The following is a 25730-nucleotide window of genomic DNA, read 5'->3' as shown; positions in this document are numbered from 1 at the left end:
ACCATGAGATTTATTTTATTTGTACTTGTTTCCCAAAAATGCAAGGCACCTCTTCAAACCTTTAAACCAAAAAGATTTTCTCACTGATTGTAACTAAAAGGAGACCAGGAAGCCAATGAACACAGCAAAGCCATTTGACTTCAATACTTTGATGGATATGGTCTTTTTTTCATTTAATACTTGTAGGTTTTTCCACAGCCATTGGACATTCAGAGAATGACAGAACCAATGTGTCACACAATAGAAAGTTCCTACTGAAGGGAAGAAACACAATACGTGCTTTCCATTTTGGATATAAAATATTCTAACTGCACAATTTCCTAAGGGATTCACTGATGCTCCTGTAACAGAAAACAGTGGATCTATCACCTCTAATTTTAAGTGTAATTACTTTTTCCAGTATGTGGCACAGCTTATATTATTCAAGCATTCATTCCTATATTTCTACCTATTTTCCTTTAGAAGTTTGTTCCAATTGCATTTTAATAGTTTTTATTCTGATATTTTTCTAGTTTTATGCCACTGGATGAAGCAATGTAATATAAATTTGGTTAACAAGTTTTTCTTGAAAACTGAAAGTCCTGACATTTTATTTAGAGCTTCAAAGTCTTACTAAAATTAGAAAACAACAGAATGCCTACAAATAACTTTTTTTGGTCATTTAGCTTCTCCTACACAGTTAGCCAGTACATACCTTATATTTACAGTCTTCACCTGCAGAAAGGATAAGTTCATTCACTGAGTTCCAGTCGGTTTTTAAAATAAGCCCATCGTGGGCCTTCCACTGAAATGGAAAACAATAGGTTAAACATAAATGTAACAAGTCTGAGAACTTCTACTTTTAATATTTATTGTTCAGCATTTAGTAGAATTCTCACACCCCAACGCAGATCAGGTTTTCCATCAGTGTACATGCACTGACTTATTCTACTCTGCAGAAGAATAAATTAAAGACAGCCTGGAACACAAAAGCATCACAATCTGCATAAAAGACTGTTCCAAATGATTGTTTCTGTATCTTTCTGTGGTTTTTAGTAACAAACGAAAAGAGAAAGGCTTCTGCATCTTTGTGCTTCCTCTCTGCTTGCAAAAAGGGAAATCCTTGATCAGCTGCCTGAAGAACATGCACAGAATAAATTGTTCCTTTCTGTAAACAAAACTATTTGACAATCTCCTTATTCTCAAAAAAACTGAAGCTTTAATTGAAATAAGAGGTGGAAATTGGGGGAAAAAAAAAAAAAAAGAAAGAAAGAAAAAAAAGAGCAGCATGCATAGTGCCTGGAAAACTTCAGTACAAACTTTGAATGTTTGGGAAAACTACAGATACCTGAAAAAAGCTTTCACGTGGGGAGTGAGACCTTAATGTATTCACAGTACCTGCAAAACTTTAACGTTTGGTTGGAGAGGTTTAATAATGAGCTGCTTTCCTGAAGTATAGAGAACCTTTTCAGAATCAGGTCCCCAGGCCACTGAGTACACCGGTGTTCCTGTAAGATACAAAGAGAACTTTTCTGATGTCTTAACTGATCAAATTATGCACAAACTGCTGCAGTCGCTTCAAACTGCTCTCCTTCAAACATACATCAAAGATTCAGAAGCAGGAGAAAGCCAACCTAGGGATTTCTTTAGTTATAAGATTGTCTTTCGGTCAAATCAAAACTATTTGCTTCTGCAGCTTCACTGACCCTCACATTTATACCCCCAATTGATTTTGTTTCCCTCTAAAACACAAAACAAACACCTGATCGATTTCTTCCAAGATACAGCTGAGCAAAACAAGATGAGATTGTTCTTCTCATCCTTGGGCTGTGTTTCATAAACTATTTCATAAAACTAGAAGGAGTGGCCTGCAGAACTAACAGATTTTTCCCAGTAATTTGGAAAAAAAAAAAAAAAAAAACTTTTGGTAGATCAAAAACTCCAGAATGATGCATCTGGAATAAAGCTGACTGTACTGCTTTACAAACAAGTTGTGTTGCTGTTTTTAAATGATCTTTTCTGGGAGAAAAAAAAAAAAAAAAGTGAAAAATTGCATGGAAAAAGCATCCAGGAATAAAAATGCAAACATTTTCTATAGTACCTGACAGGATTAGCCTCCCCTCAGGAAGAAGAACCAAAGTATTACACTACTTCATTCCTTGCAAACATGAAAAAAAAAATTAAGCAGAGATCATGTCCAAACATTTGTTTCTATCACACAAAAGCCCTGTAGCAACAGGCAGCAAGTTACAGCACTGTCTCAGCATCAGAAGACATAGAAACAGTGTATATGAAACTGCAAGAGGGGCTGTGCACTAAGTTCCAGGGAGATCATTCCTTTTCACTTTTTGTAAAGCTTGCTTCCATACCTTCTGAATTGGTTTTCACCTACAGACATAATGCTCTCACTGCAGAAACGAGGCCTTTGATGACACAAATGAATTGTCCAAGCAATGAGACGGGTCCAGGGAGAGCTTATAGACTCAAGTTGTGCCAGGAGGGGTCAGGTTGGATATTAGGAAACATTTCTTCTCCAAAAGAGCAGCGATGCAGTGGCACAGCTGCCTAGGGAGTGCTGGGATCACCATCCCTGGGGGTGTTCAGAGCTGTGGGGATGTGGCACTGAGGGATGTGGGCAGTGGATGTGGGCTGGGGGATCTCAAATGCCTATTCTGACCTGAACGGTCCTGTGATCCTATGACACAGGACCTGAAGGAGCTCCATCCCCACGTGGAAAGAGTTTGGAGTTGGGCACAATAGCCCAGCTAACCCTGAAGGGCACCAGGAGCACCCATACAGCCCCAACCAGGACTGCACCCAGAAGGCCCACCTCAGCTATCAGAAACCACAGCATGAGCAAACAGTTCCAAATCTAAACATTTGTGTTTGACAACTCCATAATTTTAGAGGAGGAAAACAGAAGGCAATTCTCTTAAATTCTCTGAGATCTGCACTTCTTAAGGATCCATGCATATTTTAGCTGATAACTGGTTATCAACTTAATGAATTTTGAGCAAATTAACCATCATTTGTAGAGCTATCAAGAATGATAATAAAAAAATCCCAAGGCTTAACAAATCCTCTGTCAAGGTACAATTCTGAAATACACTTCTGGCACACTAAGCTCCATTTCAAAAAAGTGACTCACACATCACTGAGCTTAACCTGAGCTTTCACATATTTGAACTTTAAACTGAGAAATGCTGTCATTGCTCCTGAATATTTTTGTAATTTGTATGTTTTCACTTATAAAGGCATTTATTCTATGTTATTTAGAGATACAGGATGATGCAATTTTTTGAGTCACCCACAACAAGAGGCAACTCACAGAAGCATACAACACAGATTAAGCAGATCTGGCACTAGCTGTTTTCCTACTGGCAGCAATCTATGTTGAAAATGACATAAATTCTGTCGCCAGCAGTACAGAAATTCTAAATAAACTAATTTTTGTCTTGCTCTAACGCTGATTTAACAATCAGAAGACTTTTAGATTTAAACCAAATGTTTCCCTTTTTTATGATGGCTGACTACTTAACCACAATTGCCAGGGCTTAACAGCAGGAGCTAAGTTAACTCATTTCCTTCTGCACTTAACAAGAACTTGGTTGGGAAAAGACTGCCAACTCATTGCATCGCTGGGGAAAGTAACATTCCACAGGACAAAATCTACAGTGAATTGCACTGGTGATAAACAGCTCAAAGAAAAATACCGTGTGACAAGAGTTGTGATAAAAGCAGAGGAGGTAGGAGAGCTGGAGAAGGGATATCAGCATTAAACACACTTCTTCACATCCCTGTGCTCCATTGGCAGATGTTCATTCCCAGTGAATCACCCCAACGTCGATGTGTGGAGCAGAGGAAGAGCTCAGGTTGAGTGACAGCAACCACAGCAGCCACTTTGGTTGGTGCAAGTGTCCTGAGACTTTTTTCTTGCACTGGAGTAGAAAAATGAATCCATACAATTTTGTGTCTCTCTCTGTGGCAGCACAATAATAGGAGTTCCATTCTGCATTTTGAATTTGTCCCTTACAAATAAGTTCTGCTTCCCAACAAACACTTTGTAATTAGACTGCCTGCACTGCAACTGCTGTGAGTTTGCTTCCAGTAAGCAAAAAGGCAAAGGAAGAAACTTAAAGCTGGAAAAGTAAAGCCAGACTTCAAGAATGATGCAGCCATAACAGCCATACATTATGGCCAATGGCAGAAGAGGCCACAGGGTCACACGAACTTTATTCCATGTGTTGGCACGACATAGGACATGTGGCCACAGAGCTCCATATAAGTACTGAAAAAGCTAAAAAGGGAAAAATATATGTTCGTGTTTTTCTAGTGAATAAAAATCCAAAGATAGAGCAGGCATGTAGACCATCAAGCAAAGATAAGAGCCTGAAAATTTATTTCTAATACAAAGAGTGGAATGAGTAGAATGCTAGCAACGGTAATCCTTTCATTTCTCAAGATTATTGATACAGAAGTGAAAAATTAGCTCCAATATGATATATCTCTCCTAAAAAACTTTCATTTTTCTGCAGAATCCTATCCTGATCCCAGGTATGCCAGCAGCTTACAGAACGGTCTCTGGGAATCTGATCCTATCAAGTTTAAAGGGCTTTGGAGCCTCGCAGGTTCTTATCTTAAAACACAAATATAGGAAGATAATTATTTCATGCAGAACCAACCCGCTGCACCAGAAACTCTAACCAATTAATGGAAACTCAACTTGCTTACTGCCAACTGGAATGTCTCTTACATTATGAGCTTCATAAAACACACAAGCCTGAAACATATCAAGTGAGAAATAAAGAAGTGCGTGCTTCAAGTTGTTTTTTCCCCTCAAAACTTACAGTTTGGTTAGCTTGTCTTTGTACATGGTAAACATGAAAACACATCACATCTGAATATGAACCTCCTCAACAGAATTGAAATAGACTTTACATTCACTCCTGTGGTTAAAATGCCTTCAACAGGTTGAAAGAATTTAGATAATTTGTTTTAGAAAGAGATAAGGGTCTGACATTTAACCCAACCCCAGGTGCATGTGGTTTCTTAAAAAATGTCAAAAGATCACATGATCTCAATGTATGAAGGCTGAAAAACAAAATCTAGCTCAGTATCTTCACTGAAATAGTACAAAAATGTTCAAAACTGTAACTTTAAAATGCTTTTTTTTTTTTTATTAATACCAAACATTGTTTGCATGAACACACATTCGCAGCTTACACCATCGTACTTCACAATCAGGTGATTTTAAATTGATTAATATAAAAATCAAAATTGAAATGCTCTAGTGTGCATGAAACTGTGGTTGCAGAGCCAAGATCAAGGTTAGGCCTCCAGGGCCCCAGCTCAACAAAGAATTTCAGCAGAGGGATTTCAGCTCAGTAGGACTGTCTGCATGTATTACATGAGTTACTGGATTCAGTTGGGCAGAGGAACTAACCTGGAGACACTTTGCATCTTCCAAGCACTCTTGCAATGCTCTAAACGATCTCTTTTTTAGTTCATAGTTTCATCTGCAAAGTCCGTGGCTTAATATTAAAAACTGGATTTCGTCCCTCCCCAGAATCCTCAGCATAGAGCTGAAACTGCTGTCTAAAAATGTTGCACTAATACTTTACATTTGGCAGTTTTTTCTTTTATTCCTTGAAAACAATCATCTTATTAAAAAAGTAAGTGACAGAGCTTGTCCTTTATGTTTATCACCTAAAAAGAATTATGGGAGGAGGGACTGAGTATAAACCATTTCAGCTGAACAACGAATGTTACAAAACCTAAAACAAGAGAACTGGGATCTATATCAGAAAGTATTTCATACTCATATCACAACTGCTAATCATAATTCAGTAATAAAATGAAATACATATTTTTGCCAATTTCCTTACATTATGGCAATTGACCCAGGCCAAGCCAAAACAAAAGAGAAACCTCTATGTAAGAAGATTGTGCTTTATCTTGAAAAAAGATCACCTGACAAAAAATTCATAGAACATATAATATTCAAAAAAAGATAAAACAGGCAATATATGCTCTTCTTTGTTGCAGAAAATCTTGTGCTTTGTAAATATTTACTAAGAATGCCTTTATAAGCAAGCAAAAGGAAATGTGATATAGAGAGTCTCAAAGTACTGCATTTTAATATCACGTCTGCTGCTGTTGAATAACTGAAAGGCCAATTGGATGAATAATGACAACAGTCTCTATTCGATGAGTGAGATATTGTTTCCAACTTACATGACACATGGAATATAATGACATTTCTATTGTACATGACATACCACAATGACAGTCCATGGGAATACAACAGGAGCACTATAACACATCTAACTATTCTTCTACTGATTTGATTATCTAATAATAAATTGTCTACCAGTCAAACTCCACTCTTCACAAAGAAGCCTGTTAAGTGTGCTTTTGAACAGTTTGATGGCAACAGTTAGGACAATACAGGCTGCCCAAAGAGGCTGTGGATGCCCAATCCATCCCTGGAGGTGTTCAAGGCCAGGCTGGATGGGGCCCTGGGCAGCCTGGGCTGGTATTAAATGTGGAGGTTGGTGGCCCTGCATGTGGCAGGGGGGTTGGGGATTCACGATCCTTGAGGTCCCTTCCAACACTGTGATTCTGTAATAAGCTTCATGTAAGTCAATATTCCCAATATAAAGTCAAAGATGTACTTCCCACTGCATTTGAGTCTTATCTTTAACTTCAGTGAAGTATATCTAAGCCTAACAGTCCCTAATCAAACCATTACTAGCAGGCTTAGGGTCTGTTACTTACATTTATCTTATATTATCCAAATTCAAAGTTGTAATTGAACTTCAAGAAAATTAACTTACCTTGCTGAGCTAAAGTGGATCTCAGCATTCCACTTTTGGACCAGATTTTCACTTGGCCATCTTCACCAACTGTAAAGTTATCACAAAAATTAAAACTTAGAAGTCTAACAGTCATGACGGTTGCACAGTTATTGTATAAGTTAAAATAAGGTTGTGTCGTTACAACGCAAATGTCATGTATGTTGGCTTCCTAACATGGCAATAGTACTTCAAAGAAACAATATTTAAGCTTTTTAGCACTGTTACCAATAAATCTCTCCCTGTCCTGACAATCCCTATGGCGTGGCTGTCCAACCTTTTGGCTTGGGTTGCACTGAGTGAAGAGGAATTGCCTTGCGACACACACACACACACACGGGTTGCTCCAAGAATATTGCCTCCTATTTATTTCCATTCAAACTACAACAGGTACAACGAGCACAGTAACTCTGCTGGATAGATTGAAACAGTATTTTTCAGTATAGTCATCACCATTTGCTATACATTTTCACCAAGGATGAACAAATCTGCACACCACGCTTGTCAAAACCTGCACCAGCAGAGGTGACCTCCTTGCTTTGTCACACGGCAACAAAGTGCAATGGGACACTGGCAGGAAGGTTCAACCTCTACTGCCATACCAACATTTGCCTATTATGTCATGAGCCAACATCACAAAATAGCAGCCCTTGTAAAATGTATTCTATAGAGAGAGCAAAAAAAAAACCAAAAAACAAAAAACAACCCAACATAAAATTAGTGGGATATTTGACTTTGTTTCTGTGATACTAGTGCATCAGTATGGTTCAGTGACAGTGGCTGCAATTCTCAGTGAGTTCTTCAGGCACTCACTGGAGATTTTTCATGAAATTATACTCTCCCTGTACTGCATCCTTGATAATATATGCTCACAAATGAGCATACTGCCAAAAGCAATGACATGAATAAGGCATGACTGTGAAGCAGGGGACATTTCTCTCTGTTAAAGAGAGAACTTTATTAAAGTCTCGTCAAGAGATGTGATCAAATTTTTGAGTTGAATATCCAATTGCAACTCTATAAATTCCATCTGAAAATCTGCAAGCAATGTATTTATGTCAACTGAAAATGGGAGCAGTGCTGGTCTGCAAGCAGCCCAAGGTCAGACATGCATGCAGGCTTTGGTTTTCTGATCTGAAGATGCTCCTGGCAAGAGAAAGTCCATCCCTATTTAAATATCTCAAGTTCTGTATTCTGTAGCCTACATCTATTTACAGTTCAAAGTCCCAAAGGCTGATTCAATGAGTCTCTTACGAGTCCAAAGACAGAAGGAACAGATTTCATGTGTTAGACTGGAGGCTCCACAGTTGATAAATGGTAAATCTGAAGATAACTGAAGGCCCAATCAGGAAGGTTTGGTTTTCACAAAATAACTGCGTGATACCAAGGAAAATAAGTTTACTTGCTTATATGTTTATGCTGTACAGCAGATTTAGCCATAAAATCCAGAGATTGTTTAATGTGTTTGAAATGCAAACTTCTGTGACCCTATTTAAACATCCCAAATTCAATTAATCAGGAAAAAGGTGCATCTGGACCTTTGGTGCCATTCTTCCTTCTAATTTTTTTACTGGATTTTTAGTTTTGATACATGGCAGATTTAGCATTTAAATTGTTTAAAAAGCATAAAATTGTTAAAAATCTTTCTTGTGCCCATTTGACACTACTAAAATAGACCCATAAAGAGTATTTTAACTGATACGGTACCACCAATGAGCCACTATTTCCCAAGGCACAGCTGCTGTACATGAGTGGTTGATCTCAGAGCATATCATACAAGCTTTCAAAAAAAAAAAAAAAAAAATCAAGTTGAAAAAGGTAATTCCAACTTTTTCTTCGGAGAAGTCCTTGACACAAATCTGTCTCTTAAAAGAACAATATTTCTGTCCCTCTGGGATTTAAGAGGAATATGCCAGACAGAGCTCCTTAAGGCAGCATTTTAGAGTCAGACTGAGTCTGGAAACAAGCAGATCCAAAATTATCTTCAGTGCTTCTGGACTGAGCTGGAATTTGTCCAAAACAATCAGCTGTGCTAGATCAACAGGGGGCTGCAGAAAACTCTGCCACCAACAGAAATCAAGAAGTACATCACAGGAAATGTAATTAGCTTCTCCTCAACATCAAGATAGCTTTGTTTTGGTTTTCTGACAAAAATACCAAAAGATTTAAAAGAACAAAAACACATAGAGATGTGGATGTTGGAGATCACTCTCCCAGCCTCAGCAGAGAGGAGGAGGAGACAGCAGCAAGACTGCACTGCTCCTAATAACCAAGGAAGAGCAGCACAGGAACATTCAATAAGCTCACGAGGCCTCAGTAACCTTCACTGGTCCAATGCCATCTGCAAGGTATAAACATACCAACATAGAAACCTTTTGTCATAACAGACAAGAAAAAAAAAAATCAAATATTCTCCTTCATGTATGAAAAGCAGAATATCTGTAGAAGCCTCTAAGAATTCTGATATTGAAAACATTTGCCATCAAGTATGTAGGACAATACATAATTAGCAGGATCACATAACAATGTTTTTACTCTCTTTTGTATTAAAGTAGTGCTAATAATTCTAAAACATCATTAATAAGTAGCACCAAATTAATTTCTATTAAACAAGGTGATGATACCCTGATAAGGAAGACATTAGAAATCCCTTACTGTAGCTAACTTTATTTGTTGCTGATTTTGAATTTCCATTTCAATCCCATTCTTGCAGAGGAATTTAAAGCTAGATCCGTGTGTGAACACTTTAATAGACTCAGTTTTATTAATTCAAATTCTATATATTAGAAGAATATATGCTAGGAAATTTGGGACCACATCTTTTAAATGTATGCCAGGGATTAAGTTCTATTTCTAAAATATGCTAAAATGTGCTTTCACATAGATTAAGGTCCTTACGTTCTACACATTTTATGGATAGTTTCATAAATCCAATACTACATTTTTGTACCCTTCCATTTCTTCACTGCGTATCATCTTTGCACACTAAAAACCCCAAAGGTTCCATTTCGAGGGAGCCTTCCTTATTTTCGTTTTCAACCCCCTTCATTTCCTTACCTGTAGCCAACGCCGTTCCCTCGGAATTCCACCTCCCTGCAAGCACGGCTCCGCTGTGGGCTTCCACGCTTTTCTCTACTCTTCCCACTTTTGAAATTAAGTGGAATTTCCCTGAACAAAAAAGATCAGTATAGAAATAGAGTATCTAATTTTGTGGACCGATATTTATTCTTATCTTCTGTCGTAAATGCATACACAAAAACCAGAGGAATGAACCAACAAAACCAAGATCAGAACACGCAATTACATTCTTCACAACTACGACTAGCCCAAACAAACGCACTCTTGCAAAAGAAACACTTGTAAACCAGCTGAAATGTTTGTACAAATGAGTTGTGCTCTTTCCTTGTGGTATGTACGGCCTTTGTTTTGACGGTTCATTTTGCTCATGCCCCTCTAAGGCTTGCGTGTGTCTCTGGGGACGCAGCTGCCTGCTGCTATTTCATTGTCTGAGAGCTAACAAACAGAGGTACGCGCTCTGCAGCCCAGGAGAGCCCTTGTGTTTTCTTTTTTTAAGATCTGAAAAATCACTCAGCACCAAAAGGATAATGGAAAAGTGAGTACAATCTGACCAGCAGCGAGCGCGTTTCTCTGAGGAAGTCTTACTGCCTGCATTATGGAGCTGTTATGGAAATTCACAGAAGCCAAAAACAAAGCTATTAATGATTTCAACAGAAGCATGAGGAAGTCTTTCTTTCCAAATGAGGGATGTTGCTTAAATCCAGGAAGATCAAATTTAAACTGGACCAAAGAGCAGACAAAGAAGGGCTTGGAAACATGTGGCAGAACAAAAGTGTGGCTTAGAATAGCTCACATTCAAATTAACCACTTTAAAACCAAAACCTTTTTCGAATTAATTTACCTAATCTACCAGCCAATGAACCACGAGAAGCTACTCCCAGCATGAGAGCTCCTTGAGATGAACAATGCATGGATACCTCACACCAAGTGCGTGCAAATGCTCCATCACTTAAGATGGGATCATTTTTCCACTAATAACATATGCATATGACCCTCCTGCAAGGGAATATGAATTATAAGACAGGCCATACCTGTTCTGGTTAAATAGCAGGATCCCAGAACATATTGAAAAAACACACAGAGAACGGGGACTATATTTTCAGTTACCAAGATATTCAAGTGTCTGGAGTCCATATCTGAAGGTATTTTCTTTGGTTAGAGCCCTAATGATAACCTTATCCAAAGTGGATAAAAAGAAGGTAGCTTAATCAGTTAAAATCCAGTTTCTCCTAAGCAGAACTAGATAACCAGTTAGAACAGTGATATCAACAAGAACCTTCCAGCAGTCAGCAGCTAACGTGAAAGCTTCCAGCACACAGCTGGGTTCAGCTCTCTGTGCTGTGGGTGCTGCAAGGCACTGCGAGCTGGAGAAGGCTGGGAGGTTCCTTCTGGTCCCTGGAGTAGTTTGACCACGCAGCTCATCTGCAGGAGCTCAATACCTGGCTTCTTCAGTAAAGAAATGCGTTATCAACGTTAGCAGAAGGTAAAACTAAGACATCACTGCATTAAAGGCACATGAAAATCCCAGCAGCCAGGATGGGTGTGCTTCCAGAAGCCTGAATCCACTTTCATTGTGTTCTGGCTTCCCATGTTTTATTTTGCACTTTGGTTTCAAAAACAAAACAGAAACAAAAGCTGAAAACAAAACCCGACTGCAAACAAACAAAAAGCATTCTGCTAGATCTGGCAGGAAATAAACATCAAACACACACCACTGCTCTCTGCAGCGTTACTCAAATGAATACAATTATGCTTTGTCTTCATTTTAAGCATATGAACAAATAGGCAACAATCCTCAGCCAAATCTCTGCCACTGTAAGACTTCCAAGTAGAAGAGTTAACACTGAAGCAGAATGGTCTGTATAAATCAGTTTCTTTGAAGTGACCATTTAAAATATAACACAGTGAACTAAACATTTTTGCTTTTCCTCACCACACATATTTATATCCAAGAGAGCCCTCTGGACAGCTGGTTTATCCCATCCTCTTTTCCTTCACAAAACTAATTCTAAAACAGCTTCCTCCTCATTCACTTAATTCTTAGCTTCTAGGATTATCAATGCTGGTCCCTCCATATTCATTGCAATGTTCTAGTTACAGAGTATTTCACAGGTGTGAGATTCTCATTTCTTGTACATAAGTAGTAGCTGGATTCACAGGCATTCCACAGCTAATGCTGTCCTTCCCAACTGAATAGCCTTCAGTTATTAAAAAAGCATTTTTTCTTCTGACCACCTCTCTCATTTGATGCAGCATATTTGTTCAGCCCATAGCCAGGACCTTTATCCATTGCAGAACACCTTCTTCTAACCATTGGATTACATTCTCGTGGCATTACCAACACTATTCAACACTGCATGACTGAGCTCTTCATGGTCATCATGTACGTATTTCACTGATATTACAAGTGGAAAGAAAAAAATAATAATCAGCCTTGCAACAGTAAGCTAGCACACACAGAGAACTCAAAGAGTCCATCAACTTTCAGTATCCAACTTAAAGCCTTCAGAGCTGCTTTGCAAAGAATACAGAGAATTTTGTAGTGCTGGACCAGCTCTCGTTGACCCAGAGTGAATCTGAGGTCTCTGTATTCCCGTAAGAAAGCCCTCCAACCTGATACATCCCAGGACAATCAAACGCACAAAGCAGTGTGATATTTTGGTGTAAGTCACATCAGGAGAACAATGGCCACATCACAGAGCAGAATCCTCTTCCACTGGGAAGCATCCAACTCACCGACCAACTTTCTGCATCCCTTCCTGCTCTACCAGCCCTTACTTCTGTCACAAGGCATCTTCCCAGTAACAAAGCACAGCAAACTGTAGCCTAGCAGGAAAGAATATACTTTCAAATAAAAACAGGCTCATCTTAGGCACTAAGATAGAAGCATCTGGAAAAACAATCATGTGTTTTAAAAGTGTACCATAACGCTACAGCACAACAAATCAAGTTATCATGGCTATCATCCTCATTTCTGTAATTTCTCTACTTTTCCAACACGTGAACTTACAACTGATGAGAATCAAATGAATGTGACCCATTAGATACTGGGCTTTTTCATTGCATTCTTAGGCAGAAGTTGTTCCAAGGTCAAGTTTCAATGGATTTCGCTGCCTTCTTCTGTCTTTAATTTAACACTCAGGTAGTAGTGGCTTTCAAAATTATTGTCTTCTTATAAGCAATTAAGAAAGGGAAAAATTTAGCTATATGCTTGGAATAGATAGAAGCGATTCAATGGAAATGATTCAATTTAACCTTTTTAAAGTATCAGTTCTGCAAAATACTGTTCCCTTATCTTCATTAAGTACAGAAGCTGTCCTCAAGTTTAAATTGACTCTCCAGTTCTGGAGGAATGTCAAGTGGGAGATTAGCAGCCTATTCAAATACAGACCATAAAACACGTATGTTTTGTTCATTACATTTCATAGACTCTTAAATGCTGACCTAATAGAAAATGATCAATAATATACAAGCTGAAAAAATAGGTCCAATTCCTTACGAGTTGTGCTTAATACACAGTTTAAAGCTGAGTATTTCCTTTATGTTTGTAAAGAAAGCAGTAACGTGCCCAGCTCAAGTAGGAAGCAAAAGACAATATTCCACCAGAGATGCAACTCAGAAGAAAGCCCAAGAGGATTAAATTTACATTTGCTCTAATTTCACAAATATCTGGAGTTCAACCAGGAATTGATGCAACTCTGTAAAGACGTGAGACTCAGTTTCCATCAGATTCAGCAGATTTCCAGGAATTCTTATCACAGATATGAATGAGCTGCTGCAGGAAAATTGCAGGCTTGACACATGTGCTATGTAATTAGTAGCTAAACAGCATTTTAAATTTTACTATTACTATTTGAAAAATATAGCAATTCAGAAATAAATGATTGCATTTTAAGTGTATGAACAATTTGCTTGCACATGTGCAAAAAACATCTCTGCAAGTTGCTTCTCTCTCTCTCTATATATATATCTGTATCCATTGAAAGTGCCAGATTACACTAAGAGAAAAACTCCAAAACCTTCTGCATTGAGCTTTATCCCCATTCATCCTTTCACAATTGGTCAGCACTGTTTTCTATTTCAGTTTCACTGAGGAAAAGCTAACAAATAAAACTACAATTGTTCACAAATACATCTCTTCAACTGTTTTCCAGAAACCACATTTTCAGGCTGAATTTCCCAGCCATTGCTGAGAGCTCATCCCTTAACAGCAGTTAAGAAAAAGAAGTGAATTGATTATGATGTGAATTCCTCATTCCATGAGTAACAGCAATGCTAATTAAACCGTACCAGAGGTAGCTCCCAAATTCCCACCTGCCTGCCAGCCCCCTACAAGACTGACCATAGAATCCCCATTTTCTTTATTGTTTTAGGGAACGGGGAAAAAAGGGTTTCTAGGTCAGTTTTACTCTTTCACTTAAATTCAGACTTGAAGCACGTATACAAATTGGGAATTCAGCTCAATAAATTGAATTAAAATCACATCCTGTCTTCCTTGTGTAATATCCCATGTTATCCCCAGGGTATCTACTGCTCTGTACAACCCCGTGTCACAGCAAGAAGCAGGGCAGGCTACGAGACTGCAGTTTGAACTGAAGATACCAACTGCAGCTCTAACACTGTTAAGGTGGTAAGTCTTAGGGCTGTGCTGAGAACTGGGCAATACAAAGGGCCTACACATCCACAAAGAGCAACAAAACCAAAAATCTCCCACTGCACTGAAGTTGGCAGATAGTCAACTCACTTTATACCGCATGCAAGCAAGAAGCATCTGCATTAAAAGAAAGTGAAAGTTGATCAAGCTGATCTCTAGAAGCTGGACAATGAAAGGTCAAAGACTTTCAAGTTGCATATGGATTCCAACTGAAATAGAGTGACACAATCATTTACATAATTAAACAAAAAAAATCCCTTTTCTTTTCAAGGGGTAATGGCTCTAAACTAAAAAGGGAGATTCAGATTAGATGTGAGGAAATCCTTCACTCAGAGGCAGTGAGGCCCTGGCACTGCTGCCCAGAGCTGTGGGTGCCCCATTACTGCAGTGCTGGGGCCATGGGAGGTGTTCCTGCCCGTGGCAGAGGTGGGGCTGAAGTGATTTATCATAGAATTATAGAATGGCCTGGGTTGAAAAGGGTCACAATGATCAACCCCCTGCTATGTGCAGGGTCGCCAACCAGCAGACCAGGCTGCCCAGAGCCACATCCAGCCTGGCCTCGAATGCCTGCAGGGAGATCCCTTCCAACCCAAAGCAGCCCACAGTTCTATGAATACCTCATCAGGCCCAGCTGCCTAATAGGCACAGCAAAATTCAGCATCAAGTACTGCAAAAATTGCACTTCTGTTCAGAAAACTTCTCTCCCCATTTTTCCTTCCCATATATAGGGGATGGAGGATGCCACAGTGAGCTGATTTCAGACTCAGGCCAAACAATGTCCTGCAATTGCTCTGTAAGTTTAGTGCATTTATTCCATAGGAATTACAGAAAATCTTAAAAAAAAAAAAGAAAAAAAAAAAAAAAACCAACAACTTGGCCTTCACTCTGTGAACTGAACTCTTATCCTTCCTAATTTCTTAAGTGCAACCGTTATCAGCAGCCAGAGAAATCAACAAAATTTAATGCATGGAATGAACTTTCCTGCTTTCTTCAAATACATGGAATACATGGCTTTCTCTACCCATACAGAAAGCCACGCTGGACTCATCAGCACCAGACTGCTATTGCCCTGTAACAAACCTCTTCCAATCAGACTCACTGGGAAGCTGGCCATGTAAGCTGCACTCACCAATGAGAGCTAGATCCAGAAATTCAAGGTTCTGGCTAAACTTGGGCAGAAGTTAACTGGAAATCATCCACCATTCCTATTAAAACTATCAATAAGGTCATGGGCAGATGGCCATATCCTGATGGAAACTCTACAATTGGCCAAGAGCTGTTCTGCCTGAAAGAGCTGGCGGATTTAGGGCAGCATATTGCTTTGAGTCCGTTGTTGAGCAACTCCCACTGCTACCATTTGTGTAGACAAACAGCTTCACCACCAGGACCTCTGACTGCTGACAAAAGAGTATAAACTCAGTTGAGTATATTGATGAGATCTGCTTCTTCGTGCACATAATTACTGCTATTGGCAAGACAATTTAATTGACTTGTTCTCAAACTTTCCAGTGTTTTCAGTGAAGTAAAAGGAATGTATAAAATGTTAATACCTACGTAAGGACTGTCCAACTTCTGTGAGCAAACCATAGAGCTTTTCTAAGTCACTCATGCGCCAAGTTCTTGGATGTACCTCATGAAATTATCAGAAATCCATCTCAAAATAACATCCCAGCCCCAGCAGCAGGCTTTTGCCAGTCAGGCACTTACAGCCTGCATCAAGGACTACTTCTCTTAGCTGTGCTTTTGTTCCAGAACGATATTTACAATGAGGTCAATGTAAAATAAAACAAGCAAACCAAAAAGTCAAGTTTCCTAAAGGATCAAGGTCCTTGTAAGCTAAGTTTTAAAACTGGCAGGCTTGGGAAGAAACAATAGGTACATCTGGCAGTACGTGAGTCATACAGATCAGTCTTACATCCCTGCTGACAGCCAGAACTCGAGGCTTGAGAGAGATATTCGAGACAGTGCAGAAAACACATACAAGATATGCCCCAGAAATGGCCTACATTGATATTAAATACCATGGTGAAGCTATTTCAGTATTTTGGTCATCTTCAGTTTTGAGAGTTAAAAGCAATCCGATATCTGTGTAGTAGCAGTGGAGACATATTGGAAGCTACTGTTTTATCAAAGAGCCAAGTGTGAAATGAGCTACCAAAGAGGACAGAATTTGACCTTACATACAAAATTATACATCTGTTGAAAGAAAGAAATATATCTAGTAATGTTGTATCAGAAAAAATTACAGTAATGCAACATATTGATTTTGAAGCATTTTTACATCAGTGCAACTGGTGTATCAGCATTCAAAACTGCTTTATTTCAGACTATTTAAATGCAAATGATTTCTCACACACAAAGTGGTATAAAGTTAGAAATGTTTTAAATTGCCATACCATCAGAACTCGTAAGAACGAAGCTCTCAGCTTGGGACTGCTTCTTCCCACCAACACTTCTGGGAAGCCAGTGAAGGTCTATGGGATAAGTATCATCTGGAAGTTTCACTACTCGAGTCGTCTCACTCGTTAGAAGGTTCCATTTCAGAATCTGGTGATCATCACTGCAGGAATACAGCTCGTCAGCTGTGGTCCATCCCACACAGCTAACTAATTCCTTATGTTTAATTAAATTAAGGAAGTCTGAAAGTTTTAATTGTTAAAAATACTTATTAAATGGTCATTACTTCAATACTTGAACATTACTTCAATGCTATTGCGCAGAATACTTTAGATACAGGAAATACAATTCTTCATTCTTTCCCTGCTTGTTTGTTTCAAGAAAAGCTGGTAGAAACTCCATGAGAAATAAAGCAGACAAACCATAGCATGTGACAAATATTCATGATAAATAAAACCCTTCCGAGAAGATAAACTACATGAGAATATAGCATGGATTTCGGTGGTTTATTGTAAGATAAAGGATATGTTTTGGTTCCTTTAAAAGTGAAGTCTTCAGTCTCATTTTGGTTGTTCAGATGGAGCATTTAAACGAGGTATGCAGGTATATTCTAACTGCAATAAAACAGAATGAGCACATATATAGGCAGCCGAAACTCAAAAGGAAGATACCAACACTACAACAAAATGCTTTCAAATAAGCAACATTACATTAGTACTGTGTCAAAATAAGCTCCAAAATGAGGTTTTAGGGGTTTGTACAGAATCCAGCAGCACCCTTGCATGCTGGGCAGGAGCAAGTGGTGCCAGGTGTGCTTTGCTGGAACACTGTAAAAGGAAACACTGAAGTTCCCTCGTGCACACACAGCTGTGATGGTAGTGAGGGAAAACCTGGAATCACAAACTCATCAAGAACCTTCATGCTTAGTGGCAGCCCTGTGAGAAAACACAGAATGAAAAGTCCTGCTGGGAAGACAACCCTGCCAGGACCAAATGATACATCATCTTACTGCCACCCACTGCTACTTGTAATGTCCACCGTGCTTCACTGCAACACAGTATTTCCATGGCGAGGTCAGTGAGGTCCTACAGCCCTGTATTCATCCATAGTGCAACAGCCAAAGCCTTTGGGAGGCTCTGTGCTGTGTGAGCACTGCCAGCCCTCAGGGTGGGAAGGGGGGAGCACAAAGGGTGGGAGCAGACGGGGAACTGAGGAGAGCAATGATGCACGATGTGACCTCTGAGCCTCCAAATGTTTTCCACCATAAGAACAACGACGGGTCAAACAGTTACCGTGCGGAATTTGAGAAATGTAAAAAGGACGTTCAAAGGATAAGAGTTCATTTCAGCCCTATGTTACACCAATTAAAACGTGCAATAGCTATATTTATTTTTAAACATTTCTCTCATATTTGAATGTCTAATATCCTCCTCATTCCCCGAACCAAAGGCTGTGCTGTGATCCTCACTATCCAGGCACATCAGTTGGCCTTTCAGCCCCATCTCTGACTCCCTCACAGCGGTGCCAGCAGAACCGTCCCATCTGCGTGCCCGGATCCCACCTGCCCGTTTTCCGAGCACCCCACAGAACCCCTAACCCACCGGCTGCCGTTCGCCCCGCGGTGACGCCTCGCTTAGAGCCCTTCCTATCGCACTGCACAATCACGGTTCTGGCAGTTCCACCTGCCGCCAACAGGCACGGAGCTCACAGCGCTCAGCTCAGCGGAGATGAAGGCGTTTGTGGGCAGCGCTCACGGGACGCGGCGTAGAGGAGCTGCGGGCAGCGATGCGGAGCGGCGGGAGCTCGGCCCGCGCTGCCCTGCCGCCTCGGCCGTCGTCCCTCCGGGGCAGCGGAGGATCTGAGGGGAGATTGAGCAACGGCTCGAGGGGGGAGGGGAGGGCAGGAGCTCTCCTCATCCCCGCGGCCCGTCTCGCTCTCCGCTCGTGCCAGAACCGCCTCCTTTCGCCCCGCAGCCCGAGGGAGGTCACGACGGGCCGCCTCCCCGCCGGCACCGCTCGGGATCTCAGCTGACGAACCGTCCCCCGCCGCCCTCGCCATCCGCCCGCCCAGCGCCGCCCCTCCCATCTCCCCGCAGCCGCCCCCCGTCCGGCTCTGCCTTTACCTGCGGCGGCGGCGGGGCGGCGCGCGGCTCCCTCGGCTCCGCGAGCTCGGCGTGCGGCGGCGCCGTCTCTATGGCCACGTCTCTCTATGGCCGCGTCCCGCGAGAAGCGCCGCGCAGCGCAGCGCCGTGTGACAGCGCGTCACCGCGCCGCCCGTGAGCGAGCGCTGATTTCAAAGCGAGACCCGTTTCCACTTTATTTATTTAAATACTTTTTAATCCTTTTTTTTCTCTTTTTGTGGTTTTTTTAGTGTTTTTTCTTTTTTTTTTTTTTTTGGCGGAACGCTCCGCCGCGCCGTCCGCCCGGCGCCCTAAGCGCCGCCCCCTGACCTACTTCTGCAACGAAGAGATTTAATCCCTTCCACGCAGGCACGGCTGAAACGCCGCAGATATCGCTTCGCCTGCTCCTCCAACACACCGGGGAAGAGGGGAAAGAATAAAAAATAAAATAAAATAAAATAAAATAAATAAACCCAAACCGGCCGCCCCCGCAGGACGCGCCGCCCCGCTAACGGCCGCCAAGATGGCGCGCGGCGCGGCTTTTTCCTCCTTTCAAACCCGCGGCCGCCCCGCCCCCTCCCGCCCCAGCCTGCCCCGCGCCTTTCTAACGAATTTCGGTTCGAGTTCGCCGTTTGGGCGCCATTTTCGAGTGTGGAAGCCGCCGAGTCGCGGCGCGAGCCGGGAGCGCCCGAACGGCCGCCGCCCGTCCGCGTTGAGCGCGGTGCTTTGCCGCGGGGCGGTCGGAGCCGGGGCTTCCTTCACGGCCGGCGGGGCGGACGGGCGGCCCGAGGGAGCGAGAGTGGAGAGCGGAGCGCCGGAGGTGAGCAGAAGGGGCGGGGGACGGCGGGCGCCGCGTTCTTCCCTTTCGCTCCCCTCTCTAGGGCAGCGCGAGGCGGCGGCCGTTCCTTCACGGCGCTGAGTGCCGCCGCGCCGTTCCGTGCTGCGAGTCGGGATGTGAGGACGCGCGGAGCCGTGTGTGGGAGCTCCGCCCGCGGCTTTTTACCCTCGGAGGGCGAAAGCCAAACTGTTGGGTTTCCAACGGATGCTCAGTGCAGGGCTGTGTCAAGTGATGGGGGGGGGTGTTAAAAAAAAAAAAAAAAAAAAGGAAAAAGAAAAGATTTTCTTGCTGACATCGGTTATCGCTACCGAAAGGCTTGCGATAAGGACGGCTTCCTGCCCGCCGCCGCCTCTCTCCCCTCCCCGCAGCGCGGTGCCGGGTGGAGCTGCGCTGTGGAGAGCGGCGGCTGTGGAAGAAAAAGGCAGCCCGGTGCCGGGAGAGGCTGCGGCTGCCCCGGGACGGAGCTCCGAAACCGGAGCACGGGCTGCGACCGCTTTAAAACGAGCTCAGTGTCTCGTTTTTTTTTCCCCCTCCCCCATTGTCCCAAATGAAGGACTCTCATGAGAGTGTGGGCTGGGGGTAGGTCTGCAAACGTCAAATGATTGGCACCAATTGTGAGATGACTTTCTAACCACGTCAGTTTTTTTTTATCTGGTGAGAAGTAAACTTTCTCATGTCTGTTTCTCTGCAAACTGCTTTCCCCGCTTTGATTGAAACTCTTTAGAGAGTTTCCCTCCCGCCGGTCGCTTTCTCTTTGGCGTTTTGTGGGAACCGTGTTGGAGTACCGACCTGTGGACTGCTGTGTGTTTCCTCCCTGCTCGCATAGCTCTAACATCACCAGGGATGAAGGTATTTTCACGTTGCGCTGGCTGTTAGATGCCGAATGCTGGCAGTCGGGGCTGCGCTGCGGCTCACAAAAGGAGCGTATTGATGGAAGCTGTTGGAGGGTGAAGCCTGTGCTCTGACTACGCAGGTCTTTTTGTTTGTGTGTACATACGCTCAGCATGGAGTGCTGAAAGCAAAGTGTGTGTCGGGACTGAATGCTGCGTGTAAAGAGCTCGGACGTCGGGCTCCCCGCTTCGTTCCTGCCGTCGTCGTTAACTCTTTTGCCTCTGGCGTCACAGCTGCTCTCCCCAAGTGGAGGTTGGTGGCCCTGTGTGTGCTGGGGGGGTTGGAGGAGCTTCGTGATCCTTGAGGTCCCTTCCAACCCAGGCCGTTCGGTGATTTCTGTGAGCGTGCAAACTCCATCGGCTTCAGGAGGTGCACGGCTGCTGTCTGCAGATCAGGGCGGGTCCGTTGTTTTTTGGGGCGATCCATTTATTAGTTTCAGCTGTAGTTTTTGTTTCAGATTTGGGTTTTTTTGTCTTCAAAATGCATCTGGTCTTTCATTTCTGCATTAAGTTTGTACTTATAGGTGTATTCCGTAGGGGATTGTAGTTTAACACAGAGATGGTGGGGTTTTCTTGTTTATGTTAGAGAGAGATCCCTTCGATAGTTTGATTGCTTGGAATTGCCGGGGAGCAGCCAGCTGAGATCATGGCGAGCAGGAGCACCAAAACCTCGACAGCAGCCCACCAGAAAGGCAGACAGCCCGTAGAGGAGCCCGCTGGTGACATGCAAGTGGAAAAACAAGACGGCAGGCAGCCTGGGGAAGGAGCAGCAGAAGGTAGGTGGGAGCGCTGCGCTTCTGGTGCCGTGTAAACCTGACCGTGGTGCATAGCGAGCAACAGGGCTCAGCTGAAGTTGCCGACTATTCCAGATCGGACTCGCTCTGTTCTCATCTAGAAAGGAAGATTGAAAGCTTTGACTCCTGACGTGTTTAAACCGCTTTTAAAGCACTTTGCAAAGAGTTAGTGTTGGGATTTGTGACTTAGTACAAGTGCAAAAGCAATTAGTGAATTTTCTCCTAATAAAGCCTATTTTATGTTCCTGATCTGTACCAGGTTGTGGTACAAGAGCCAGGATTTTTCACACTTATATGCAGCCAATGCTATGAGATTTCTTGGAATGGAATAAATGTCACGTTTATGTATTTAACTCTTAAAATGATTTGACTTTCTTTTTCATGAAGCAGTGCATTGTCTTGTGGTTCTTGGGTTGAGTTTTTGCTGAAAGTATCTGGAAAAAGAGCAGTGTGTGTCTTTTAGGGTAGCGAGACAGGAAATGATTAAATGATTTGAGCGCAGATATTTGACAAATGGATTGATAAATTGAAATTGGTGGCAAAACCTACTGTCTATGTGAAGGAAAAGCTGCTGGTAACTGTTGAAAAGCTGCTTTGCTTACAACAAGCAGATATCCAGGGGGCCAGTTTGTTTTCGTAACAAACTTCCTGTCTTTGCAGAGCAGTTGTGCTGTCATTACAGCTTTAGAGCATTGTGCAGCGATCCCCAAATCTTGCAGAGTGACTTGGGAGCACGCTTGAAATGTGGCTTTGCACTTATTAATTAGGAAGACTTTGCCTGTTTCAGATTTGTAGCCTTATTGTGACGGCTGTAGCTATTGTAATTGCGGAGTGCCTATTAAAGTGTGTTAGAGTAGGAATTGCATAATGAAAGAACAAACCCACTGGTGAATCGATGGGGTGTCTTAAGTGTCTCTTTTTGAAAGATTCAGTTCATGGAAAGAAGGATTTAAATTCCACTTAGCTCCTTTCAATAGTTGCAGAAGTATAGCTTTGGTTAATATAGAAATGCAGTCTGCTTTTGAAATCGAGCACTTTAAAAGGTGTTTGGTCATTGAGTGCTTATGGCCTTAATTTTCTTTCTGCTTATTTTGGATGGTTTTTAGCAGTCTCAAATGAGGAGTCTGATAATCGGAGTTTAGAAGAGATTTTGGGTAGCATCTCTCCTCCCCCTCCTCCAGCAATGACCAATGAAGCCAGTGCTCCTCGTCTCATGATAACTCACATTGTAAACCAGAACTTCAAATCCTATGCAGGGGAGCAAACTTTGGGACCTTTTCATAAGGTAATTTTCTTTTCCCGTAAGCGATCTCTAAATGAAGGTAAGGCTTTGCTGCACGCTGGTGGCCCTTCCTGTAGTTTCGCATAACCTCACGTCAGAAAAACTGAAGAGTATTGAGCTTTTAGAATTGCTTTGGTGGTGATATCCTTTCTTTTAGTTACTGAGCAGTAGGGAAAACAGCAAAGTGCAAATTCTTGATTCTGTACAATTGTAATTTGTCAGAAAGCCTGCAAAAAAGCTCACTTCTGTCTTTATTTCGTTTGCTGGGGAATTTTGAGGAGCATGTTTGAAGAATAAGAATGTTTTTAGTGCCCACAAGAGATTTTCGTGGCTAATCATGAAACTTTCCTTGCGAATTTGCTTGCTAAGTGCAGTATCACTTTGAGTTAACAAGTTCGGATTTAGAAGGCTGAGCTGAGTGGAGGTGTTTTGTTCTCTTAAATTTAAGTTGTACTGCTCTGCCTTTGGTTGTGAAGATTAAGCTATCAAATAAGCTGCAGTTTCCTGCGCTAGAAATAATTATGTTTTGAACTATTTACAAATGAAGTGGGTGATGCACACTGGATCTACTTCCCTCAGCCCGACACCTTTTTTCCTTCTGTTCTGCAGCGTTTTTCATGCATTATTGGGCCCAATGGCAGCGGGAAATCCAATGTCATTGATGCGATGCTTTTTGTGTTTGGGTATCGAGCACAAAAAATCAGATCCAAAAAACTCTCTGTGCTGATCCATAATTCTGAGGAGCATACGGACATCCAGAGCTGTTCTGTGGAAGTCCACTTCCAAAAGATCATTGACAAGGTATGTATCCTGCTGCTCAGGAGGGTGGCACTTATTTTATTCAAGCGTTTGACAACTTAATATTTGATTAGTTTGAGCTGGGGAAGGCGTGGTGGCATAGTTTACCCTTGGGATGTAAAACATCAATTTGAAGTTAATTAGCTTAAAAATCCCTCTCTCAAGTAGTGCAGCTCTTAAAATATGAGCAGGGACTCTTGTGCTGTTCTGTGAGGTGAGGATTTGGTTTGCAGTCATTTTGGCGCTGCGCAGAATCATCTAACAGTCATTTTCAGAAATCATTGTACATTTGTCATTTCTTTTCTCTCAAGTAAATGAAGCTTATTTCTGAAATTAACAGCACCTCGAATAACTTTTGAGTCTACATTTGGATGCGTTATGTATTCCTACATTTCTAATACGGGCATATAGATTCAGGTGTAAAATCTATTGAAGCAAAAGCTTTCAAACCAATTAGAAGCTATTTTAGATAATTCATAAAATATAAAACCAATCTGAACCACTTAATGGATGATAAATGTGCCTGCAGTTTTAAATCAGATTTTTCCTAGAATTTCTGGATTTCACACCCACTGGCTGACACAGTGTTTGAATGACATAGAAAGTGCTGACAATGTTAAAAAAAAATAAAATAAAATTTTGTTGCTTGTCATTTCATGTATTGGTAAAATCATCTGAGCTATATTGTTGACTTATTGCAATTACATTACTAGAAATTAATTTTGCTTGATTTAAATTGAATTGTTGTGAGCATTTAGTCTGGCTGAAGCGCCTTGCTGAATTTCAGGTTAGTCAGTATAGTGGGAAAGGTACACCCGAAGCTTCAAAACTTGTGCTAATAAGGGGACAGTCATTAAAAGAACTGTTTTAAATACATTTTCTTTGACTCAATCTACACAGACCTGTGCTTTTTGCTCCTGCTCGTGTCAGCTACATTCAGTGATTATTTAGTTTGATTTTTTTTGCTTGGCTCTGTGTGAACACCTAGAAGCTGCATTTGTGATGTGAAAAGCTTGTGAGTGTACCTGGTCAGATGGTGCTCAGGGGGTTGGCCTGGCAAAGCAGAGGGCCAGCTGAAGTCTTTACAAGAAGCATGGCCCAGCTTTAACTGCTTAAAATGAGTCCCAGCTTTACTGCAGTTGCTGCTTTTTAGTGAAGTCGAAGTGATCTTTTGAAGCTGATGACATCATGTTTGTCACATCTTTAATATTTTGCGTTTTTATCTTCTGCAGTTTCTCTTTAGAACTACTCAGCAAAAAGCAGCTTTCTAGCACTATAAAAGAGGAGCTTAATTGCAGACAGTAGCAAACCATTCAAGGCTTCCTAATCTAAAATTGAAAGGGCAGGATACAACAGCCACTTTAAAGCTGAAGTAGGCCTTTTGTGATGTGCAGCCCTGGTGAAGAGAAGAAATTAGGTATTTTTAAAGCAAAAGCTTGTATTAGAGATGAGAAAGGCAGCACATGAGGACCATGCAGATTTGGGCTTTTTTTTTTTTTTCTAATGCTTAATATTTTTTTTTTTGGAGGTGTACATCATTAAGTGGACCCTGACTTAAAACCTTAATGTGATAAAATGGTGAAATGTGAGGTAAAGCTACGACATACTAATTGTATTTCTGGCTTTGTTTTTCCTCAAAACAGGAAGGAGATGATTATGAAGTCATTCCTAACAGCAATTTTTGTGTATCTAGAACTGCCTATAGAGATAATTCTTCTGTATACCACATCAATGGAAAGAAGTCAACATTCAAAGATGTTGGTATTCTTCTTCGAAGTCACGGAATCGATCTGGACCATAACAGATTCTTGATTTTACAGGTTGGTGTATGAATAAAACCAGTTTTTATGAAAGCCATATTTCCAGGTATAGCTACCAAAATACTGTTTAGGTTTGACTCTTGTATGTGAGGCCTTAAAGTACTCTAGCAGCACATCATGGTTTGCATGCTGTAGTGAAGATGCGAATCATTATTTGCTGCTTTAGAAATTTAAGGAAGATAAACAGTTGAAGACACTAATATAATTTTTTCTATTAATGAATCTGT

The 25730-nt window shown here is 41.6% G+C and overlaps 2 protein-coding genes across 7 annotated transcripts in view; one reads left to right on the top strand and one right to left on the bottom strand.

Annotated features, from left to right (window-relative positions):
- IFT80 (intraflagellar transport 80) overlaps nt 1–19578 on the bottom strand; it is a 43206-nt gene extending 23628 nt beyond the window's left edge. The window contains exons 1-8 of one of the 3 annotated variants that reach the window (XM_085232576.1): nt 19085–19578; nt 18564–18820; nt 17494–17576; nt 16962–17187; nt 9891–10001; nt 6816–6884; nt 1378–1487; nt 695–784 (exon numbers count right to left, since the gene is read on the bottom strand). In XM_085232576.1, the coding sequence (XP_085088702.1) occupies nt 695–784; nt 1378–1487; nt 6816–6884; nt 9891–10001; nt 16962–17187; nt 17494–17526 (639 nt within the window). In that variant the 5' untranslated portion in view covers nt 17527–17576; nt 18564–18820; nt 19085–19578. The remainder of the gene's footprint in view (nt 1–694; nt 785–1377; nt 1488–6815; nt 6885–9890; nt 10002–16961; nt 17188–17493; nt 17577–18563; nt 18821–19084) is intronic. The other 2 variants (XM_085232577.1, XM_085232578.1) reach the window with 2 other exon arrangements.
- A 135-nt stretch (nt 19579–19713) lies between these two features.
- SMC4 (structural maintenance of chromosomes 4) overlaps nt 19714–25730 on the top strand; it is a 33390-nt gene continuing 27373 nt past the window's right edge. For 2 of the 4 annotated variants that reach the window (XR_014885391.1, XM_085232573.1), the window contains exons 1-5: nt 19714–19901; nt 21396–21585; nt 22710–22888; nt 23495–23686; nt 25327–25503. Coding sequence is in view for 3 of the 4 variants with exons in the window: in XM_085232573.1 (XP_085088699.1) it covers nt 21456–21585; nt 22710–22888; nt 23495–23686; nt 25327–25503 (678 nt within the window). In the remaining variant the exon portion in view is untranslated. Of the gene's footprint in view, nt 19902–20594; nt 20769–21395; nt 21586–22709; nt 22889–23494; nt 23687–25326; nt 25504–25730 lie in introns of those variants that run through there. The other 2 variants (XM_085232575.1, XM_003209227.5) reach the window with 2 other exon arrangements.

The sequence above is a fragment of the Meleagris gallopavo genome, chromosome 11 (genome assembly GCF_905368555.1).
Source record: "Meleagris gallopavo chromosome 11, MGAL_WU_HG_1.1, whole genome shotgun sequence".
In the NCBI taxonomy this organism is placed as follows: domain Eukaryota; kingdom Metazoa; phylum Chordata; class Aves; order Galliformes; family Phasianidae; genus Meleagris; species Meleagris gallopavo.
The sequence above is the reverse complement of the archived record's forward strand: the minus strand, read 5'-3'. Positions and strand labels throughout refer to the sequence as shown.